The 23,416-nt window shown below is 44.8% G+C and overlaps 1 protein-coding gene and 1 long non-coding RNA gene across 3 annotated transcripts in view; one reads left to right on the forward strand and one right to left on the reverse strand.

Annotated features, from left to right (window-relative positions):
* Window positions 1-23,416, forward strand: part of LOC307191167 — a 204,936-nt gene that overhangs the window by 157,566 nt on the left and 23,954 nt on the right. Inside the window, exon 3 of one of the 2 annotated variants that reach the window (XR_013829627.1) lies at window positions 12,261-12,408. This is a non-coding gene — a long non-coding RNA (uncharacterized lncRNA). Of the gene's footprint in view, window positions 1-12,260; window positions 13,727-23,416 lie in introns of those variants that run through there. The other variant, XR_013829628.1, reaches the window with a different exon arrangement.
* The window catches only part of TCAF1 (TRPM8 channel associated factor 1), a 91,725-nt gene that overhangs the window by 17,262 nt on the left and 51,047 nt on the right, over window positions 1-23,416 (reverse strand). Inside the window, exons 1-2 of the mRNA XM_079930983.1 lie at window positions 13,696-13,853; window positions 10,724-11,357 (exon numbers count right to left, since the gene is read on the reverse strand). Coding sequence (XP_079787109.1) covers window positions 10,724-11,346 — 623 coding nt within the window. The 5' untranslated portion in view covers window positions 11,347-11,357; window positions 13,696-13,853. Of the gene's footprint in view, window positions 1-10,723; window positions 11,358-13,695 lie in introns of the transcript that reaches the window.

Below are 23,416 nucleotides of genomic sequence, written 5' to 3' on the forward strand. Positions count from 1 at the left end.
ATTGTCACTTAAATCTGATGAGCATATTTACTACTTCTTATTGAGAAATGGTCAAAATGTAGTGAATTGAGGAAAGATTTTGTATTTCAAGAATTTTTAAAACCCATTTGTAGATACTTTGTCAAGCGACAGGAGATTGGTTAAATAAGTTATGGTTAACTGTAGATAGCATATCATATGGCAATTAAAATAATTACTGGAAAATGCTTCATAGAAAAAATTTTAAGTCAGATTCTAATATACTATGCTCTAAATAAGCCACATTTTGCACAACAAACTGCCAAGAACAAACAAACAAACAAAAAACAAAATCCACAAGACCAGAGAAACATTATCCAGAGTATGTTTATCAAAATGTCCTCAGTGATCATCTTGGCTAGTGGGATTTAGATGATTTTAATTACGTTTATAAAACTTTGTCTCATAATAAAAATCAAATGTTAATAAAAAGGTTTAGTCACTCAAGTAGCAAAACATTACTGAAGAAAATTCCTCCCGTACAGTTTCTCCTTAATTTCTCTTTAGCATGAAAATGGAGACACACGTTTTAATTTTATCATTCCGTTTTCAACTAACATGGCCAAATGTCAAGAGGGTTCTGGCATCAGTTTAGCTTGTACCTTTTTTCCACCTGTAGAGGCTTAAAGACTTATTTTGTGGGGCAATGACGTTGAGCCACAACACTTAGCTTATAGACGTAGCTTCCACACTAAGTGTTCTGCTGGAATCTTCTGACGGGCACCTTGTGAAGTCCAGCTACTGATAAAACACCTTCACTATGGAGAGATGTGATAATGAGACTGGGAACCTGAAGGTTTACACTCATGTGCTTATAAAAATGTCTAACCGCCGCTGTCCAGCTGAGCAGGTCATTGGTGGACTCTGGCTCTGACTGGTCAGGATGATCCTGCTTCCTCCCTTGGCAGAGTAGCTGGAAGAGCCTGTGAAATTTACATCCCCTCTCCAAGCCACCACTTGCTTATCACCACTTGTGTCTGGGAGTATTCAATAAAGACGACGTCCCTGAGTTGGCTAACATAGTATCTGATATATAGTAAGTCTTCAACACATGTTAGTGGGTATGTAAAACACACAAATACACACAGAATATTTATCTGATAATGAAAGACTTCATACCTGATAGACAGGGACCTTAATACCTAAAAGTACTAAGGGTATACAGGGTTATGGGTTGAGTTGTGTCTCCTCCAAATTCATTTGTTGAAGTCCTAACCCCCAGGACCTCAGAATGTGACCTTATTTGGAAATAGGATCATTGCAGATATGATTAGCTAAGTTAGGATACGGTGGGCCCAATCCACCATGACTGGTGTCCTTATAACAAGAGGAAGTTTGGCCACAGATGCACACACATAGGGAGAACGCCATGTAAAAATGAAGGCAGAGATCAGGGTGATGCTTCTGCAAGCCAGGGAAGGCTAAAGAGTGCCAGGAAACCACCAGAAGCAGGAGAGCGGCCTGGAGCTTATTCTCCCCACAACCTCAGAAGGAACCAACCCTGCCAACCCCTTGATCCCAGATTTTTAGCCTTCAGTGGTGCGGTGACAAAATTCTGCTGTTTAAGCCAGCCAATCTGTGGTACTTGGTTATGGCAGCCCTAGGACGTTGACCCAGTCACAATTCTGAAAACTGATCCACACAGGACACTCTGGGGGTAGGTGATCTGTAAAATTGGTCTGGATGTATCCTGACATTCTTGGACTAACGTTTTTTGTTTTTAATTAACTTTTGGCTGCGTTGGGTCTTGGTTGCTGCGCGCGGGCTTTTCTCTAGTTGCAGCGAGTGGGGGCTACTCTTTGTTGTGGTGCGCGGGCTTCTCATTGCGGTGGCTTCTCTTGTTGCGGAGCACGGGCTCTAGGCACGCGGGCTTCAGTAGTTGTGGCTCGCGGGCTCTAGAGCGCAGGCTCAGTAGTTGTGGTACACGGCTTAGTTGCTCCGTGGCATGTGAGATCTTCCCGGACCAGGGCTTGAACCTGTGTCCCCTGCATTGGCGGGTGGATTCTCAACCACTGTGCCACCAGGGAAGCCCCTTGGACTTACTTTAAAAACACTGATAACTGAATCAGAAAGTTACCCAGGGGTAGGACCATATCTTGTGTGTCTCTAGTTCCAACAGCACCTAGTGTGGTGTCCGGTGGGAAGCACTACCTAGCGGTAGTAAGACATGCCACAGAAATGAGGGGGCAATCATGTAAAATTAACATGCAGTGGGCTGAGAGCAGCCTCTGAGCTGCAATGCCTCTCACCTTTCTTCTGAAAAAGGACTCACCCTCTCACTTATCCAGGAGTACATGTGTGTGTATGTATTTTTATGTGTTTATATATACACATAGGCATGCATATATACAGAGACATGTGTGCACACCCATGTATGTATACATATACTATATATGAAATGATTATATGGGCCTGAGGAAAACTATGGAAGATGACATCCTGGGTTGTCAACATGGTTCCTGGGGAAGGGGTGGGAAGACGGTGTGCAGAGTACCATGAAGGAGGAGCAAATAAAAGCCTGGCATTTAATCATACTACAGCTTACTATTTATCAGTTACAAACTACAGGGAGACCTCTGAGAACTAACGTGGTCAGATGTTCCAGAACAGTTTTTTGAGTAAAAATTTTAAAAATAAAAACTAACAATTTGGTGATACAATTTATATAAGACAAAAATAAAACAAAATAAATATATGTCAATATATATGTCAAAAAAGTCAGGACAAAAATCACAGGAGTGTAAGAAGTATTCTGAATTGTGTGATGGAGACAAGGGGTTGGTATTGAAAGAGCTGCTCAAAGGGGACTTGTCTCATCAGTATTTTTTTTTCAAATACGGAGAAGGTATGAATATATTTCTCAGGTAATTAAGAATTAAATTTTAAATGTTAAGGTAACTGATGGAAAAATAGAACTGAGAAGCATAATCTACAAATATGCTGGGAGAATTTAAGGAGTAGAGAAAACTAGGTCAAATACTGTAACGAAGAAAAAATGTAAAAAGAAACAAAGTATAAAAACAAAACCGGGAAACAACAAGGCAAGAGTAAGAAATACACTTGAATTATCACTATCTAGGACTGGATTAAATTTGTATACAAAGAGACAGATGCTCTCAGACTGGGCTAAAAACATCTAGGTATAAGCTGCTTACAAAAGACACAATTGAAACTATCAATAAATGGTACACAAAGATTGAAATGAGGAAATCAACAAAGGTATATCTGGAAGATACAACAAAAAGAAAGCAGAAGTGCCGGTATTAATATGAGATGCAATTGATTTCAAAGAGGAAAGAAGTAAACAAAAGATGAATATTTTCTATGAATAGAAGTTAAGCCTTCCAAAGATATAATTTTCATTAATTTTTATGGGCCTAAAAACAAAGTGCTGAAAGCAAAAACTGCTACAAAGAAAATTAAAATTTGATGAATTCATAATCACATTTGAAAATAGTAACAGATCTCTCAGCATCCAATGGATCAATTAAAAAAAAAAAAGAAAAAAAGGATAGAGATGATTTGAGCAGAATGACTGACAAACTTGATTAGAACCAGAACACAATGGTGCAATATCGCCTGGAATCTGAGGGTGAGAAAGTGAGAGCCTAGAATGCTGTGCTCTGTCAGTTCGTTGTGTAAATATAACAGAAATGAAGACATCCTCAAACGTGATACATTAAAGATATAATGTTTTAGAACACACACACAGGCATAGACAAGCAATTGACAGGATCTGTATCAAACTTCTAAGAGCGGCTGCCTTAGTCCAGATGCATGAGACTGGGAACTGTGGTGTGGGATGAAAGACACTTGGCCACTCTCCTCTATACATTTTTTAATTTGAGTATAATTGCTTTACAATGTTGTGTTAGTTTCTGCTGTACAATGAGGTGAATCAGCTCTATGTATACCTGTATCCCCTCCCGCTTGGACCTCCCTCACCCCCCCATCCCACTCATCTAGGTCATCACAGAGCACCGAACTGAGCTCCCTGTGCTGTACAGCAGGTTCCCACTAGCTATCTATTTTACACATGGTATCTATGTATCTTATTTATGTCAAACCTAAGCTCCCAGTTCATCCCACCCGTCCCCTCCCGCCCCCCGACCCGTGTCCACACATCCATTCTCTACATTGCGTCTGTATTCCTGCCCTTGTATTTTTCATTATAAGCTTGAATTCATTTTGAAATATTTTTTGTAAAATGGTGAAATGTTTCGGGACTTCCCTGGCGTTCCAGTGGTTAAGACTTTGCCTTCCAGCGCAGGGGTTACGGGTTCAATCCCTGGTCAGCGAGCTAAGATCCCGCGTGCCTCGCGGCCAAAAAACCAAAACGGAAAACAGAAGCAATATTGTAACGAATTCAATAAAGACTTAAAAATTGGTCTACATCAAAAAGAAAAATCTTTAAAAAAATTTTTAAAAAAGGTGAAATGTTTCTCAAAAGAAAAGAAAGGAGCGAGAGAGGGAGGGAGGGAGGGAGGAGAGAAGGAAGAAAGGAAGGGAGGAAGGCTGGACAAGCAAGCATAGAAGATGGGATGTCAAGGAATTCTCAACAGATGTTTCTATTTACCAATATTTGAGTCTTGTATAATATCTATTTACAGTATTTAAGTTTGTATAATAACATAATGAAAGTAGCTATTATTTAATGAGGTTTAATATGTTCTAGGCATTTATTTACACATACAGATCATCTCGTTTAATCATTATAATAAACCTGAAAGTTATTATTCTTGCTTTATAGATGAGACAGAAAAGTTAGGCTATTTGCCCCATGTTTCTTAGCTAATAACTGGAAAGGACAGGAAACAAATCCAGGGTGGTTTGTCTCTAAAGCCAGTGATGTTGTCCACACACCAGTAATCTCTCAACTACTGAGTTTTGAATGAAGACCACAGTTGGGTATGCGGCAATCAACAGGTATATTTTGTGCAAAAGAGGCTTTAAGTAGACATGAAAGTGTGAATATACTGCATTTATGGAAAAGGAAAAGCATGTGCTCCTTCAGAGCTGGAAGTGCAAGAGAGGGCACTGAGGAAAGGAAGGGAGAGGTGGCAGTGCTCAGGTACCAGATCACACCTGAGCAAACAGGTGATACAGGAGATGGCTTTCTGATGGAGATTTAAAACCTGTCATAGTAACGACAGCAATGATCAGAGAGTTCAGTGTGAGGCGAGCTGCTGTCATTGTCACCGTGCCTTGGCCTTGTCTCTTCTCTCCCGTGTGCTGGCTACTAGACCTGTTTCACGTGGGGTGTTTGCTTCTTAATTTGTTTTCTTCACTCTGAAATTCCCCCTTTTCATCTCATTCTGTCTCTTGTTTTATATAACATACATTTTTAGAAAGTTCTGTTAGAGCATGAAGCATTCTCAAGGAGTGAATGTGTCCTCATTCATGTATTTATTCACTAATTATATAGTCTGCAAATATTCTGTTCTGTTCATTGGGTCATATTTTTCTTCCAGCCATGATTGATTCTGTTGTCTTTCCACACTAAATTTCTGTCTAATATTTCCCTTTTAAATTTAATATAGCCTTTTTATATAGTTATTACACAGTTGTTTTTTTTTTCACCATGGGCATGAGCAGATCTTTTGCATGTTCTGATATCGTGTGGGTGAGGTCCTCTTGATGTTCTTTCTAAGTTACCCCAGACCAGTTTGTTTGTAGACACGTACCACATCCACCACCTTCTCAAATTACATTGGGGTCTGTATAATGCTTCCTTCCACTTTCTTATTGCTTAACGTCTGTATCTCTAACTGAAGGGCAAAGATCAGCTGGGGCCTATTGCTGTCCTTACTGGGGGTGTGTCCCTCCCCTCTTTAGGGACCTAAAGCAAGGCCTACTCCACCCAGCCAGGCATGGAATGCACTGGAGGTGTTCAGCCCACCACTGTCTTTGGAAGATGGCGAACTCCAGCATCCCTTTCTGCCTCCACCAAATTCTGAAGGAGCTTTGCTGCTTTTACGTTTGAGGATTTTTTCCCTTAAGTGTCTACTCACCCAATTTGTTCATTCTTCTACAGCATGAGAAGGCATCAGTGATACTTCTTGGATTTGTTTCAACTTTTTCCTGTGGTTGTGCATCGTGGGTAGGTACAGTCTCAGGAGATACTGCACACCGTGCCACACATCAGTCAGCTGGCACTCCCACCGACTGTGCTTTCGCAGTACGTGGGATCAGCATCAGAACCTCCACATTTAGTTGTTTGCTTACTACTTTTCATTCACTTGGTCAGATTTGATGGAGAGGGCAATTCTGGGCTCTAGGCTCATTTCACACTACCTTTACCTGGAAACTCTCTACATTTATGGGTCTTGAATATGAAAACAGAACAGTGCTGCTTACAAGCTGAGAGTCCTCAGACAAAGACCTTTGCACTCTATGGGAATGTGGTGATGATCAAGAGAGAGAACACATCATCTTTAAGAGAGGCATAAACCTAAGCTACTAGTTTGTATTTACTTTTATATGAGCAGCTCCTAATACACTCTAGACCTTGTAGGTTATGCCATGTGTAAGAGTAATGAGGTGCTGATCTGAGATTAATTTTTCCCCAGACTCTCCTGTGTCTTGGTATAAAAGCAGCAAATGCCTTTGGGTCTGGCTTTGCACGTTAAAGTACAGGCAGGACCTCCTCAGGTGTGTAAAACTAGGTGTGCAGGCAGCTTTTGCCCTGGGGGATAGGACCCTTGAGAGGATCTTTTGTTGGTTTTATGAGACTGCTCTTCCCCTGGGCAGACAGGGCAGTTCCCTTAAGGAGCTCCAGAGCCTCCTGCAGCAATTTAAAGTCAGCAAACCTGTTCGGTCAGCCCAGGAGCCATTGACCAAGATTTGTTGGCAGGAAAGTTCACTGAAAACCTCAAAGGAGACATGCGTGAAGGCGGCAGGAATCTGAGCTGAGGGCCTGGGCACCATACAGGCCTTTTAAGACTTTAGAGTTGATGGGGTCAGTCAACTCCAGCTCAGTTTTGGGCTAAGGCTGGAAGCCTGAGACACAGCACATTCTATAACATGAAGCTGTCTGTAGGCTCAACCCTGGTACCCAGGCCACCCTTTCCTTTCTCGTGGTTTAGGATGTGTATTCGTTCATATATTTATTCATTAATTTACACAGTCTACAAATACCTGTTTCTCTCTACCATGTTTCACACATCAGGCACTGAGAATAACGCAGCACACGTGACAGGCAAGATCAGTACATCCGTGGAACTTTAGTCTTTGGTTGGCTAGACAGGTACCAGCAAGCACACATGTTGGGTATTTACAGATCGTGATCACTGATGTTTAGGCAAGAGATGGAGAAAAGTGAAACTGGAAGTTTAGTCTTAGTTTCAAGAGTCATCGAGGAAGACTCCCCTGAGGAGGGTGTTTGAGCTGAAACTGAATAAGGAAAATAAATTGGCTTTTCAGGAGCTGAAGGAAGATCCAGAATAGGAAGAGAAATTTGAAAACCAAGTCTTATATTCAGCTTTGCCGGAGCTACCAGTGTAATTTTTTCGATTAACTGAATTTCCAAATATCTGATATTTTGTAAGACAAACTGTAAGGAAAAAATGTTGCCTGCCATCCCAGTTCTACAAGGATCAAGCCATTGGCCAGTGCGGTCACGCACTGACTTATATAAAATTCGAACACGCATCTGATCAAGCCTCTCAACCAGGAGGTGGGAAACTTTTTCTGAGCAGCCCAATAATAACTATAAGGCTTGTGGGCCACATGTTTGCCACTGACACAACTCAACTCTGCCATTGTAACTCAAAAACAACCACAGGGCTTCCCTGGTGGCACAGTGGTTGGGAGTCTGCCTGCCGATGCAGGGGACACGGGTTCGTGCCCCGGTCCGGGAAGATCCCACATGCCGCGGAGCGGCTGGGCCCGTGAGCCATGGCCGCTGAACCTGCGCATCCGGAGCCTGTGCAAACAACCACAGACAATATGGACACAAATGGACACCGCTGTGTTCCAATAAAACTTTATTTATGTAAACGGGGCTGGCCCACAGGCCATAGTTTGCCAATCCCTGCTGTAGAATCCAGATTTAACTTCCAATTTACAAGAAATATAGAGAACAGAGGAATACATTTAATGACACCACAGGGATTCAATCAGCAAAACTCCGATTGTTTTGAAGGAAACACATTCTGTACTGTGGAGAAACTTCAGGACAAAGTACCTAGTTTCTTCAACAAAAAAGCAGCAAGAGATAAAAAGAATTGGAAAAGAAACTCAACATTATATGAGACATAAAATTCATATCAAGCAATCAAAATATTTGGGTTTTAATAAAAGACCAATTCCAACAAACAGTGAAAAAATAAGACAGTTATGGAAACGAATAATGACATTAAGAGAGTATTACTTCTTTCGGGTATGATAATGGTGCCTTGTGGTTATGTTTTCAAAACGATTTACATCGTTAGGGATACATATTAAAAAACAGATGGAATGATATGATGTCTGTGATTTGCTTCAAAATAATCTGGGGTGAAGCGAGGGTGTGGCTACAGATAAAATTAGATTGACTGAGTTGGCTGTTACTGAGCTTGGGTCATGGCTGCATGGGGGCTCTTTGTCCTGTTCTACTTTTGCATATCTCTGAACTTTTCCATAATTAAAAGTTAAAACAAACATAAAACATACTTCAGATTCAGTGGCAGAGGTGACAAATGTAGGCGTGGATGAAGAAAAACAGGTTTAGTTTGATGAACAGGAGTCCTTTGGAACAATTAAGAGCAGTTAGGTTGATGGGATTTAACCTTGTTTGTCCCTCAGAATTAAAGAGAAGTTGGAGTGAATCAGATCCACCCTGCCTCTCTGAGTAACTCATCACCTCCCAACCCTCTCCGAGGGAAGGAAGACCAAGGGAGCCAGGACCTGGGGCTGAGGACACTGCTAAATGCATACTAAATATGTGTACGCCCTTCCTTGTAGCAGAGTCTTGATTTCTTCAGAGGTGCCAGGGCGCATTTAAAAATATTCGGCCCTTCAGACCCTCTGGCAGCTAGAGTTGGCCAGGTGAGCTAATTTTGGCCACTGAAATATAATAGAAGCCTAATGGTCAGGGCTCCCAGAAAATATATTATATTCTGCATTAGAAGAGACATATTCAGCAGGTGTATTCATTCTAGCTTATTCTTGCGGAGGTGTAATTATAGTGCCTGAAGCAGTAGTACCAATCTTGTAACCATAAAGATAAAAGTGAAATATTGTGATGGGAGGGGTGGGGGCCACGGGGGTGGGGAGAGAGCAAGAGAGAGATGGAGGGCGAGGGAGGAAGGGAGCGAATGGGTTTGCATGAACGAACCTGGTCATCATGAAGCAGGGACTCAGTGCCCCAGGCCTGATTATCTTGCCCGGATTTTGTTACATGAGAAAAATAAACTCCTACGTGGTCAATCCACTATGCTAAGGCTTCTGTTACATGTGGCCAAGCACAGTGAGTTACTGATAACAAGTTACCTAGAACCCCAGATATCCAAAACTAAACTCCTGACCTCCTCTAATCTGTCTTCTCATAGACTTTCACAGCTCCTTACGTGGCAACACACTCACCTTCTTTTTTGCGATACGCAGGCCTCTCACTGTTGTGGCCTCTCCCGTTGCGGAGCACAGGCTCCGAACGCGCAGGCTCAGCGGCCATGGCTCAGCGGCCATGGCTCACGGGCCTAGCCGCTCTGTGGCATGTGGGATCTTCCCGGACCGGGGCACGAACCCGCGTCCCCTGCATCGGCAGGCGGACTCTCAAACACTGCGCCACCAGGGAAGCCCCAACACTCACCTTTAAGGCATTCGACCACCAAAATGCTTGACTCCTCTTTCCCCCCCCTCACTCCACATTCAGTCCGTCAGCCAAGCCCGAAGGCAGGAAGGAGGAAGGAGCGGAGGTATGTGTCTCTCTCAGGCTGTGTCTCTGGCCATCACTGTGTCTTCTCTTAGGCTCCAGGTCCCATCAGACAGTCCCCGCATCTGGGGTCCCGGCTCCTGCTGGACAGGCCTCCACCAGGTGGCTACAGCCCCTGGGCTGCTGGACCACCACTGCCTCTGCCAGTCCTGCTGCTGCTCATCTCCTGGCTACCTCGCTGCCTCCTGTGCAGCTTTCAGCTATGTGTCGCCTGCTTAGTTAGCTACCCATATTAAATCCCTTCTGTTTGAAACACCAGTTAATGCTGACCAGGCCTGACTGATAAGCCTTCCCTGATGACCCTAACTAAAGCATTCTCCACTCCCCTCGCTGTCACTTTGTCACTTATCCTGCTTTACTTTCCTTGTAGCTCTTATCGATACGTGCTAGAGTATGTATCTGTTTCCTTAGTTGCCTAATTTTCCACTGGAATATAAGTGTCAAGACAGCAAGGGTCTTCTGCATGGGGCCTGGCACATGGTATGTGCCTCACACAAAGAAACAAATGCTTTTCCATTCCTTTAAGAGATATTGACACACACTCTCCAAGTCTCAGGCACTAGACAGATTGATGAATAAGACAAGTTTTAGACTGTCGCTTTGGCCACAGGTGGGAGTGGCAGTGAGAACCCAGCCGCTCTTGGGCTTCAGTGCATTTTAATTGTCCTATTTTCTATTTGTAGTGGTTCTGAAAAGCAGTGGAAAATCAGGTGTATTTGGAAGCTCACCGAAGAGGGGGCTCAAATCTATTGTGAACATACATCAGACTCCCCATAGGGAAACACCACTCACCTGACCTGGAGAGGGATCTTGGGCACCTTCTTAGAGACCTTGAACCGGCTTCTGTCCCCACAGGTATCAGTGAAGTACACACCAGCCACACTGGTCACCTGGTTCCCTGGGAACTTGGACAGCACCTTGTCACGACCATGCTGACTGGCCCAATACCAGGCTTGGCCCCCCATGAGCAGGCCCCCTCCACGTTTCACAAACTGGATCAGCTCTGCAGTCATGGTGTCATTGTAGGCATTGATGCAATAAACCCCCAGGGGTTCTCTCGGTTCTGGCTGAATCTGTGCCTCAACCCCAGAGCCCTGCAGGATGTTTGCTAGTGATGCCAGGGATGGGTGCACTCCAACGGGAGCCCCAGGAGAGGGACAGAGCCAGCCCACTGCATTGAGAAGAAATGGGGCCAAGCCGGCGTCCAGCAGGTAGCCCTCATGGGACACAACCACAAGGCGGCCTCGGCCATAGGAGGACGCAGCAATGAGGACCTGGCCCTGATCATTCACCATCACCGGGAAGGCAGCCTCTCCAGTTAGAAGGAGTTCGCTGGGGATGGGGCCTTTAGGGACATCCCAGCTTGTCACTCCATCCATGAGGGCCTCAAAGGCAGCAGCAGGAGTTGTCGCCATGGTTCAGTCAGCTGCAGGAGAAGAAAGCAAAGACTGAGCTTGGTCAGAACAAATGAAGGAATGAGTGGAAACAAAAACAACTGAATGCATTCAGATGAAAACTACTTGTCAGGTCCCCCACTGTGTGCCACGGCCTGGGGGTGCAGCAAGGAACACAACAGACAAGGTCCCTGCTTTCACGAATCTAATATTTGAGAAGGGGAAGGACAATAATTAGGTAGATAAACAGATAAAATGCAGCAATTAATAAGTGTTAGATGAAAATAAAACATAATGATATCGAGCAACCGGAAAATTACTTTAGATTGGATGACAGGAAAGGCCTACAGGAAAAAGTGACCTTGAAGCTGAAGCGTGACATTTAAGTTGAGGCCTGAAATGCTGCAGGAGAGCATTTTAGCTGTGAGAAGCCCCAGGGTGGCTGGAGGAACACACAGGGAGGAGCAGGACCTGAATGGAGTGAGGGCGGGGCTGGATCCCACGGAGCAGGTAGATCGAGGTGAGACCTGAGCTGACTTAGCATTTTCCTCTCTGGAAGAAAAAGTCAGTTGACCTTTCAGAAACTAAATTTCTTCTGGTAGCTTTGACCAAATGAATTGGAAACGCCTCCCAATTTATCATATCTGCCCTAACTAGGGAGCTCCCCGTCTCTACTTGGGGAGCATCCTGAGGTTTACCAGGTCTTTTAAAATTTGATGTGCCTAGAACTGAGTTAATTATTCCCTTCAGAGCAGCTCCTCTTCGATAAATTACTTACACTTTAGTCTCTCCATTTACATAAGGAGAATAGTACAGCCCTTGGAGGATTGTTTTTGAAGATGAAGAGAATGCGAATAAAAATGCCTTGTCCAGTGTCAGGTGTACAATGAGCACTGAGAAAACTCTAGTGTCTGTTCCTCTGCTGTCTCTTCTAGCTTCCTAAGTGACAAGAGCCATGTAGTAGGTGCTCTGGGGGCCCCGGACCGCCTGTGACTCCAGCAACTGCCCTGGAGGACTTTCCTGGACACTGGGAAACCTTTCTCACCTGGCAGGTGCCCTGAAGTGGCGGTGAGCTGATACAGGGTAAGCTTCACCCGGGGGAGGGCGTCACGGATAAATGCCACAGGGCTGTCCTAGGTGCATTCTGGAGCCCCTCACGAGGTCACCCAAGGAACTGAGTTCCAGCTGCCCGCAGCGGTAAAGAGCTCAGCGACAGCCCTTCCTTGCTGGCTTCCCCTCCTTCCTGGTCTCTTCCTCCCCATGTCTTCACTGTGCCGTACTGGGCTCACTTCCCAGATAAACCACCTGCACTCAGGTCCTTCTATCAGGTTTTGCTTTGGGGAACAATCTAAACTGACAGACACCAAACCCTTCCCTTCCACTACATCTGCCTCTGTCCTTCCTCCCTCCTGCTTCCGTACACCGTCAGCCACCTCATTTTGTTCATCTTCTTTCACGTATCTCTCAAATATCAGTCCCTTCAGTTTACATTCATATCTAGATGAAACCAATCTGGTTTCTGTCCCCAGGATACATTCCCACCAACAATCTCCCTCAAGCCATCCTACTCACACGTCTTCCAATCAGATCTCTCAGGTTCATCCACTCCCCCAGGTAAAAACTGAGTGGCTCCCCCTGGATTTTAAGCCTCCAGGGTACGGGCTCTCCACAGTTTTTTAGACTTCTTCCCTTCACTTTCTCCACCAAATCTCTGGTACGCTTGGCTCCCTGAGCATGCCCTGTATTCCTTGTAAAATTCCAGCTCCTTTTTTTTTTTTTTTTTGGTTTTAAACTGCCGTTCCCATCTACCACCTCTTAATATTGCCCCCAGTAAAGTGAATTCACAAGAAAGCACCAGTTCCCAGCTGGAGTATGGAGCCCGTGGGTGAGTGAGCTCAGCTTGCGGGTTTGGGGTAGGAAAAGGCAGCGAGAGATCAGGAAGCCTGAGGTCGAGCCAACCACCTCTGACAGGACAAGGGAGGTGTTTCACGAATCCGGGCCTCCCAAGTTTTACAGGAAAAGCACCAAAAAACCCAGGAGATGAGTAATATGTTCTCAGAACTTTGACCACAGCTTTCCATAACTACATGCCCGCGCGCGCGCACCCAGAATCACACCCACATACAATCACACATCTTTTGTCAAATTCTTGACTCACAAATTCAAAGAGGCGAGCGAAACGTGTCTTGAGACAAACAGCAAATAGGGAAAGAAGGGCGAAACGGAACAAGAACGTGAACCTAAGAAGACAGACACCCCGATTGCCGGGAACCTTCTCGGATCTGTAACTGACACCTTGGGGCGTACCCGTGTCCCCAGGTGCTCGGCCCCCGGCCCACCCTACGGACCCGCTCGGATCGGCAAACTCACGATGGGGCGGCCGCGGTGCGCGATGCAGGCCAGAGCGTGGAGGTCGGAGCCGAGGTTCGGCAGGCGGTTCCGGCGCGGCAGGAACTGCGGGGCGGTGCGGGCGAGGGGGCGGTGCGGGCGAGGGGGCGGTGCCCGGTAGGCTCCTCCCCGCCGCGCCAGGGGCGGGGCTGGGCTCCTGCGGGGTTCGCAGCCCGCCCCGCCCCCCCGGGAGGTGGGGCCTCTCGGCCCTCGGTTGTCCGGGCCGAAACCGGCTACCCCGGGCTCTCCGAGGGTCGCGTCGGAGCGAGAGGGAGCTCCGCAAAGTTGCTGTCACAGTTGGTGAGGAAAGCACACGCCAAGTCTCCAATAAGGCAGACTCGGGGCGAAGAATCCCCCAACAGTAACGTAACCCACGGCCGAGGCTCTGCTTGGGCCACGCGTGGAACTGGGTCCCCTCCCCTCCGGTCCGGGGGTGCGGCGCCGGAGAATCCAGGCTGTCGTGTCACCGCCTCAGGGCGGCTCCTGAGTTGAGGGGCTGCCCCCTGGTGGCGAGCGACCGGCCTTGCACCCCGTGCCGGGCGGGATTCTCGGCGGTCCACGGAGCTCCCCCAAGAGAACTGAGTCTGGGAGTGTAGGCAGAAATGCCGCCCAGTGATGTGCTTGCTGGGAAGGAAACGTGCCCCTTACACCACCAGACACGTCCATTCCAGCTAAAGCTATAGAGTGGCTGCTGCTTGGATTTCTACCTAAAACTGGTGGGAAGGTCAAAATCAAGGTTAAAGAGTTCTAAATTTGCCGCGAATCTGATTTTGCACAGCTTTCTGCAGCAGATGCGCTGTTTTAACTTTTATGGAGTTTTTGTTTTGTTTTGGGGGAGAGAGTAACAGGTAGGGGTGGGGACACACGTGCGTACTTGAGAGTGATTATGGAGAAGGGGGCTTTAGATCCCTATTTTATAATCCCCCCACCCCCGTTTGGGGCTAACACTGGTTATACTTGTAAATCATCGCACTGTTCATAAAGTTACCGGATGTATCTATTTTTCTTAAAGGTTCATGACTGTCTTTTTATAAGCATGAATTAAAAGTAGCAGTTAATCTTACATCCTCGTTGATTTTAACATGTTGTGGACACTTCACTCATATTCTCTTCTGTCTCGGGGCTTATCAAGGCCGGTGCCTTCACCAGATCTCGAGCCCATTCTCTTTGTAAAATAGGTAGCACCTCCTCCAGGATCTTGCTGTCGAGTTCCCTTTCATGTATTTTCATTTTTTAAATCTCTTTTTGACTTCTTCCTGGGTAAAAATATACTTTGGTAAACTCCATTTCTTGCCTATCTGTATAGAACATGTCATTTATTTCCTGCAGCTCACCCTCACCTTTGCCAAGAATGAAGTTCAAACCTTGCAATCCAGCTTCTGCTTCTTCCACTTCATTCCCTTCCCAAGTCCAGGCTCCACCCCTGCCTCCCCTTAAGTGTACACTGGGTAGTTGACTGACTCTTCATTTTCCCTCTTTGGTGTTAATCTAACATAATGCTAATTATTCTATTTTTCTTTGGATCTTTACGAAAATATACTTTCAGGATTTTAAAGCAGTTTTTTTTTTTGTTTGTTTGAGAGTGGGGGCAATCAGGAATGAAGTGCTGATACTTATTTTAATATGTTGTGAAATGCTTTTTGTTATGGGCTGAATTGTGATTGAGTTAAAATGAGGCCAGTGAGGTAGGGCCCTAATCTAATAAGACTGGTGTCCCTGTGAGAAGAGGAAGAGACACTAGGGATGCCCTCACAGAGAGGACAAGCCATATGAGGACACAGTGAGAAGGAGACATCCCTAAGCCACTGAGAGAGACCTCAGGGAAACTGACCCCTGCTGGCACCTAGATCTTGAACTTCCAGTCTCCAGAACATGAGAAAGTACATTTCTGTTCTTTAAGCCAAAGACAACTCAAAATTACCTAATCAGTAAATTCTAACAGTAAGTCAGTGGTTAAATTAAGCTACATCATACAGTGGAACACTTTTCAACTGTTAAAAGGAATGAAGTAACTCTGCAGGTACTAATATGGAAATGTTTAAAAGTTTAATGTTTAAAATGTGTTGATTAGTGTGTGTAATATTATCTTGTTTAATATAGAAAAAGATTTTATAGAGACACACAGCTTCTTTGTGTGTGTGTGTGTGTGAAGACCTTGATAACCATAAGTTGCCTCTGATAAGTGATTACCTCTTATAAGTGATTACCTCTGATAAGTGATTCCAGGGTGTTTGGGAATGGAGAATACTTTTCATCTACTGTAGTTCTTTTTTTAAAATATATATTAATTAGTTTATTTATTTATTTTTGGCTGTGTTGGGTCTTTGTTGCTGTGTGCGGGCTTTCTCTAGTTGTGGCGAGCAGGGGCTACTCCTCATTGCGGTGCGAGGGCTTCTCATTGCGGTGGCTTCTCTTATTGCAGAGCACGGGCTCTAGGCACGCGGGCTTCAGTAGTTGTGGCATGCGGGCTCAGTAGTTGTGGCTTGCAGGGTCTACAGCGTAGGCTCAGTAGTTGTGGTGCACAGGCTTAGTTGCTCCATGGCATGTGGGATCTTCCTGGACCAGGGCTCAAACCCGTGTCCCCTGCATTGGCAGGTGGATTCTTAACCACTGAGCTACCAGGGAAGTCCTTCTTTTTTTAAATGTAACTTTTCTTTTTCTTTCTTTATTTTTTCTTTTGGTTTTATTGAGTTATAATTGATGTACAGCACTATATAAGTTTAGGGTGTACAGCGTAATGATCTGACTTACATACATAAGAAAATGATTATCACAATAAGTTTAGTGATCGTCCATCATCTCATATAGATGCAAGGTTAAAGAAATAGAAAAAAGTTTTCTTTGTGATGAGAACAGTTAGGATTTACTCTCTGAACAGCTTTTGTATATGAGATACAGCATGTAAATTATCTTTATCACGTTGTACCTTACATCTCTAGAACTTATTTGTCTTATAACTGGAAGTTTGTACCTTTTGACTACCTTCCTCCAATTCACCCTCCTCCCACACCCAGCCTCTGGTAACCACAAATATAATCTCTTTTCCTAGGAGTTTGTTTTTGAAGTATCATTGAGCTACAACACTGTATTAGTTTTTTGTTACATAACACAGTGAGTTGATATTTCTGTACGTTTAAAAATGATCCCCTTGGCAAGTCTAGTTGTCTACCACTGTACAAAGATATTACATAATTATTGACTATATTCCTCACACTGCACATTTCATACCTGTGACTGATTTAGTTTGTAACTAAAAGTTTGTACCTCTTAACCTCCCTCACCTCTTCACCACCACCACCACCCCCTCGACAACCGCCGCCTGTTCGTTCTCTGTGCCTATGACTCTGTTTCTGTTTAGTGTTCTTTTTTTTTTTTTTTGCGGCGTGTGGGCCTCTCACTGTTGTGGCCTCTCCCGTTGCGGAGCACAGCCTGCAGAGCACGCAGGCTCAGCGGCCATGGCTCACGGGCCCAGCCGCTCCGCGGCATGTGGGATCTTCCTGGACCGGGGCACGAACCCGTGTCCCCTGCATCGGCAGGCAGACTCTCAACCACTGCGCCACCAGGGAAGCCCTCTGTTTAGTTTTGTGTGTTCATTTGTTTTTTAGATTCCACATATAAGTGAAATCATAAAGTATTTGTCTTGTCTGATTTATTTCAGTTAGCATAATACCCTCTAGGTTCATCCATGTTGTCGAAAGTGACAACATTTTATTCTTTTCTATGGCTGAGTAATACTCCATTGTGTGGGGCTGCAGGGCCTTGGTGGTGCCAGGGCTAGTGCTGGCCTACTGGCAGGTGGGGCTGGGTTCCGGCCCCTCTGGTGGGCAGTGGCGTGTCCTGGGGTGACTGGGGGTTCAAGGGGTCCTATGGTAGCTGGCCTGCTGTCTGCTGGGGCTGTGTTTCTACCCAGCTAGCTACTTGGTCTGGGGTGTCTCAGGACTGGGCCTGGCTGGCTGGTTGGTGGGGTCAGGTCCCAGTTCTAATAAGCTAGAGGACAGATCCCCAAATCACACTTGCCAACACCAGTGCTTCACCGTGGGATGAGCACCCCAGAATGGCCGCTGCCAGCATCTGTGTCCCCAGAATGAGTCCCAGCTGCCGTCTGCCTCTTTTGGAGGCTCTCCAAGATGAGTAAGCAGGTTTGACCCTGGCTCGTTTCCTATTACTGCTTTTGCCTTGGGTCCCGGAGTGGGTAAGATTTTGTGTGTGCCCTGTGAGAGTGAAGTCTCTATTTCTTACAGCCCTTTGACTATTGCGAAAGTAAGCCGTGCTGGCCTTCAAAGCCAAACATTCTGGGGCTTGTCTTCCCAGTGCAGAACCCCTAAGGCTGGGGAGTCCCAATGTGAGGCCCAGACCCCTCGCTCCTTGGGGAGAACCCCTGCAATTTTCATTATTCTCCTGTTTGTGGGTCACCTACATGGGAGTATGGGTCTTGATTGTACCATGATTCTGTCCCGACTACCCCTTTTGTTGTGGTTCCTTCTTTATATCTTTAGCTGTAGAAGATCTTTTCTGGTAGATTCTGGTTTTTCTCATCAGTCCTTGCTCTACTATCCTCGTAAATAGTGTAATTTTGGTGTGGCCGTGAGAGGAGGTGAGCTCAGGGTCTTCCTACTCCACCGTCTTGGCCAAACTCCCCTCCAGGGGTTTTCTTTAAGGTTGCTCGATGTACAAAACTCCCTCCTACCAAAGTGCAATTTCCTTCTCCTAGAAAATGACTCTTTTTTCATATCTTAGCTCAGTCATCACTTCCTAAGGAAAGACTGTCCTAACCTCCAGAACTGTACTAAATCGTCCTTCTGATAAACCTCTATTCTTACCCAGGTTGTAATTTTACAGTTATTTGTATGCTCGTCTGATTAATGTTGTTCTCTCTCATAGGCTCTCATGGTATGAGTGTGGAGTCTGTCTCCTTTTTGCCCACCATTGATTTTGGTTCATTTCTGGAATGTAGTATCTTAATAAATATATAAATGTATGTTGAATAAATAAGTATATAGTGAATGTTCAAGAAATGTCTGTTGAATTGGTGAGTAAATAAGTCTTTGGAGGATTAGTGCAAACCTGATTGGCAGAGAACCAAATGCAGTCATGTTGCAGAAAGAAGGAGCATGGCGAAACCTATGCAAGGAAGACAGTTTGGATACAACAGATCAGGATTTCCGAATACTTCAGGATGGAAACCCAATGTGAGGTGAAGTTAGTTGAGTTCTTGGTCTCATACCAGCAAACAACTGACCTTTGAGAAGCAAAGTGGGAAACGAGCCCTGAGGGAGGGTCAAGCAAGTTCCATGTCAGCGCTGAGCTCAAGATCTCTTTTGAGAGTTTGTGCTCTTAGGTTTTAACCGGTTTCTACCTACATCAATCTCAGTCTTTATGGTAAAATACCATATTTACTTTACCATATTGTTCTAAAAGGATTCCTGAGCCTATTTCAGTGTTGATCTAACAGAAGAAGGGATTTCAAACAAAGGTGATTTTTCCAGGGTCAGAGAGCAGAAGCAGACCCACCATCAGTAACGTACCTGCCATTTGGGAGCAAGGGTTGGCTGAAGAATGGAGACAAAGCAACATAAGGCACAGCATAAGAGTCCATTTTAAAAAATTGGGAAATGAAAGATGGTGACCAGCATGGATGTGACTAAGGATCATTGCTCATGTGAAGGTGTGAACCCCCAGGCCTTTCCTCCCACCCAGGAGAACACAGAAACTAGTCCATGAAAGTCAGAATATTCTCACGGGGCACATATTCTGTGAGGCACTCTGGGAGATGACGGTGATACTGTGGTCAGTAAGTCGAGAGAGGAGAGGAGACACGAAACAACTATAGTATCAGATGGATTTATGTAGATGCTGAATTGGCTGCAAATTAAGTGCAAGGGAACAGAAAGGAAGAAGCAATGATTTCTAATCAAGATATCAGAGAAGAACTTACAGAGGTAACACTAAAACTTAGCCTTGGAGAAATATGTATGGTCTTTGTGGGCAGATGAGGGTGGCAGACATTACAAAGCGAGGCTGTGTCATAGTCTGCAGCATGAAGATGTGTGTGTGAAAAGCTCGGTTTGAGAAAAAATGTTCATTGTGAGTGAAGCTTGGTAACAGGACTTGTATATATAGTGCTAGCTCTACGAGGCATTTGGGCCAGATTTTAAGGGACTTTGGCTGGTATACTAAGGAGCTTGGATTGTAGTCTCCAATTTGTAGGAAGGTTTTTAAGAAATGCCATGTAAGAAACACTGAGGTTACCTCCTCAACATCTCTTTTCTACCTCACCTCTCTTGTCCTTTCTAACCAAATCGCAATTTTGTTCAGATAATCTACCTCTCCCCTACAAGGTTCAGGGGGCAATGAAGCCACTTCCAGTTCCAAGGGTAGATACGAATTAGCTTAAGCCAGGCATGCTAATCTGTGCCCTTTGCACTGCAACGATGGGCTCCTTTTGGGTTATAAACAATGTAATAATTGTCTAGCGTACACAGATCAGAGTTTTCATTGTTACTAGTGTTACATCAGTCCATTTTTGTCAAATAGAGGAAAATCTCTGCAGTAATTCCGGTTTCTCACTACGCCAAATGCAGGGGTTACTTTATACACATGCTTTGCAACTGTGGGCTAGCATTAATAGTCACTGGCCTCCTTCTTCAATTATTTTTAGTTACGAGTTAAACTTAATGTGGTCCCATATAGTCTTTCCCTAAAGGGCCTCAGGAATCTGGAAAGGATTAGCCACACTCTAATTTAGGAATAGAGATGGATGAATCCACCTATGTGCCTGTACTGGTATGAGTCACTGGCGAGGTTAATTAAGTCACTAAGATGATCCAGAACAGGTGTCTACAGCTGTTTCAAGAAGGAGTGTTTTTGTGGCTATGAAAATGCTCGGCTCAGATCTCCCAACTGCAGGGAGTGGGTATGCAGCTGACGGACGGACCCAGCTGCTGTGCTCTAGAATCCTTGGCGCCAAAGCCACGTGGCCCAGGAGCTTCTGCTGGCCAGTGATTAAGTATGGTGGGGGCACTAAGGAGACGTGGGACTTTTTTGGTTTGTGACTTTGGCTCACGGACTCTCCAGAGGCCTTGTCAAAACCTTCTGACACCTACAATGCAAACCATTCCCTCTTTCAGTCTCTCCTCACAAAGGTTAAAACTACATCGCAGTCTGATGGTTCTTCCAGCCTCCTCTGGGTCTCTCTCCATCTTCTCTCACAAGTGTTTCCCTTAATAAACCTCTTGTACACCTGACCTCATCAGGCTTCTGCCTCTTGGAGGACCCAGGCTAATATAAGTACTGTTATATCTCCTAACATTAAAATGCTCAAGTGTATTCATTAAAATTGTGTTGTAGTGGGAGTAAAGAGCAAAGTCATCAACTTGAGAGTATTTAAGGAAGACTCATCCACATTTTTCATTCTGTAGTACATGTATGATAACCTTTATTCAAATTATAGCATGGTCTGTTTCCAGGGCCAAGTTCCTGCCTGCATGTTTATTTAAAGCAATAAGCTGGAGTTTGCTGGCCATCTTGACAGGTGGCCAGCCCTAATTCAGAGTTATAAAAGTTTTCATATTCTCCTTTGGTGCATTTGTGAAATTAATGTGGGGTGATATTTTCTTTTTTGGGTTATAAGTATATGGAATATATATGGTAGGAGCCAGTAATATTCCAACCACAGAAGATGTCTTGGAGAAAATCACTGGCACTCCAGAGATATCCAGGCTGAAACTCTCTCCCTCCATTGATGAATGAGGGAGGAGGCTTCTTACATTTCTAAACTCCTCCCATTTCCAGGTCAGACATAAACTTTGGTTTTGTACCGAAGATTTCAGCCATCTGGGAACCAGTGGAGCTGACTTAGCCCAAGGCTGCGTGGATGTTCTTCCTCCAGCTCTGAAATATCAGGCCCAACGGGTAGGCACACAACAGATCCAAGTTCCTATAATTGCACCTACACCAGTGTGGTTTATACATCTTCATACACAATCCCACAAGGGTTACAACTATCAAGATGCCAGAGGGGCTGTTGTATGGGGATCGGGAATCATGGAAGGCCAAATATCTCCATAACAAAATTCCTACAGAGGAAGAGTGTGTTAAAGTTCCTACTCTTATAAAGACCAGCAACATAATTCTTTTCCTGCAAATGTTATTTCAGAATCTATTCTGAAGTTCCTGTGACATGAAGGCCTTCCTTCTTAAGTCTTCCCGTTATGTATTGAGACTTGTGATCCAAAGTGTCTTTTAATTTGAACTGAGGTCGAATGGACATCGTTCAGCTTGGGCAGGTGGGGGAAAGGGGGAAGGGGGGATATAGAATGACAAGCCAGGAGTAACTGAGTCTAAGGTTCCCGCTACTCTCCACACATTTGTCGTGATGGGCATCAACATATACGACTAAAATTTTCATTGCTATGCAAATTTTGTCAATTGTTTCCAGATCAATTTTCTCCGTATGAATTTGGTTCCAAATTCTACTTACTGGATCCATCGGGTCATTGACAGGGGCCCAGAAATTAGTATAGAAAAGTATAGAGTCATGTCTCCATTCAGTCCCTTTGGTAGAGGCCATAACAACTACTGAGATGAGCCCCTCTTTCTTTTTAGTCAGAGAAATTTCAGAGGGGAGCAGCTGCAAAATTTATTGTGAAATGTGGCTTGACTTTGAGGACAGACATTCAAAAGTTACAAGTGTCCATTAGGTTAATGGCCCCTAATAGAATGTTAAGGTCAGAAATCTGTGGTCAAGACTTACATCTGAGAAAGTAGCTATTGACTGTTCTAGGGATGAAACTCATGTCTGTCTTGCTGCTCTCAATATGCCAAATATAATTTTACCTCTCTTTGCCGTGAATTATCTGCAGGCTTTGCTCCATCATTTCCTTTAAGAATTTGCTCAAATGTCACCTTATCAGAGAGGCTTTCCTGGACCTCACTACCCATTGTCTACTCCTCTATCCCAGAACACTCTCTTCCCCATCCTTTGTTTTGTAATACTTCACAGGACTTAACATACCTGATATATGTTTATTTGTTCATTTTTATGTTTTAACTGGAACACGGGAAGGAGCTTTATTATGTTTACCTTGTATTTCCAGACCCTGTAACAGTAATTAGCATTGCAGTCTGTGTTCAATACATGTTTATTTAATGAATTTTTAGGTGACTTGGTGGCTAGACTAGAAGAGGATGCCCAAATGTGGGAAATGTATCTTTCAGAAACCAACATTTTATACTGGTTTTATGAATGTTTAAGAAACATGTTATGAATGTTTCTTAAAAGAGGGCAGATAAAACAAGAAGGTTGGGCTTCCCTGGTGGTGCAGTGGCTGAGAGTCCGCCTGCTGATGCAGGGGACACAGGTTCGTGCCCCGGTCCGGGAAGATCCCACATGCCGCGGAGCAGCTGGGCCCATGAGCCGTGGCCGCTGAGCCTGCGCGTGCTCCACAGGCTGTGCTCCGCAACGGGAGAGGCCACAACAGTGAGAGGCCCGCGTACCGCAAAAAAAAAAAAAAAAAAAGGTTTTTAATTTAACTTGGAGAAGTGTTTCTCTAGTGGCTTCATGTAGTTTAGTGCTAAAAAAATGTTGAAAATCTGGGTGAGGCCATGGACCTTTACTACCTTAATCTCCTATCCCAACAGAGATTCTAAGTTTAGCAAGGGAAGTCTGAGCACTGGGGAAATGCATCTTCCAGTTTCCGTTTTA

The sequence above is a fragment of the Stenella coeruleoalba genome (genome assembly GCF_951394435.1).
Source record: "Stenella coeruleoalba genome assembly, chromosome: 9".
Lineage (NCBI taxonomy): Eukaryota > Metazoa > Chordata > Mammalia > Artiodactyla > Delphinidae > Stenella > Stenella coeruleoalba.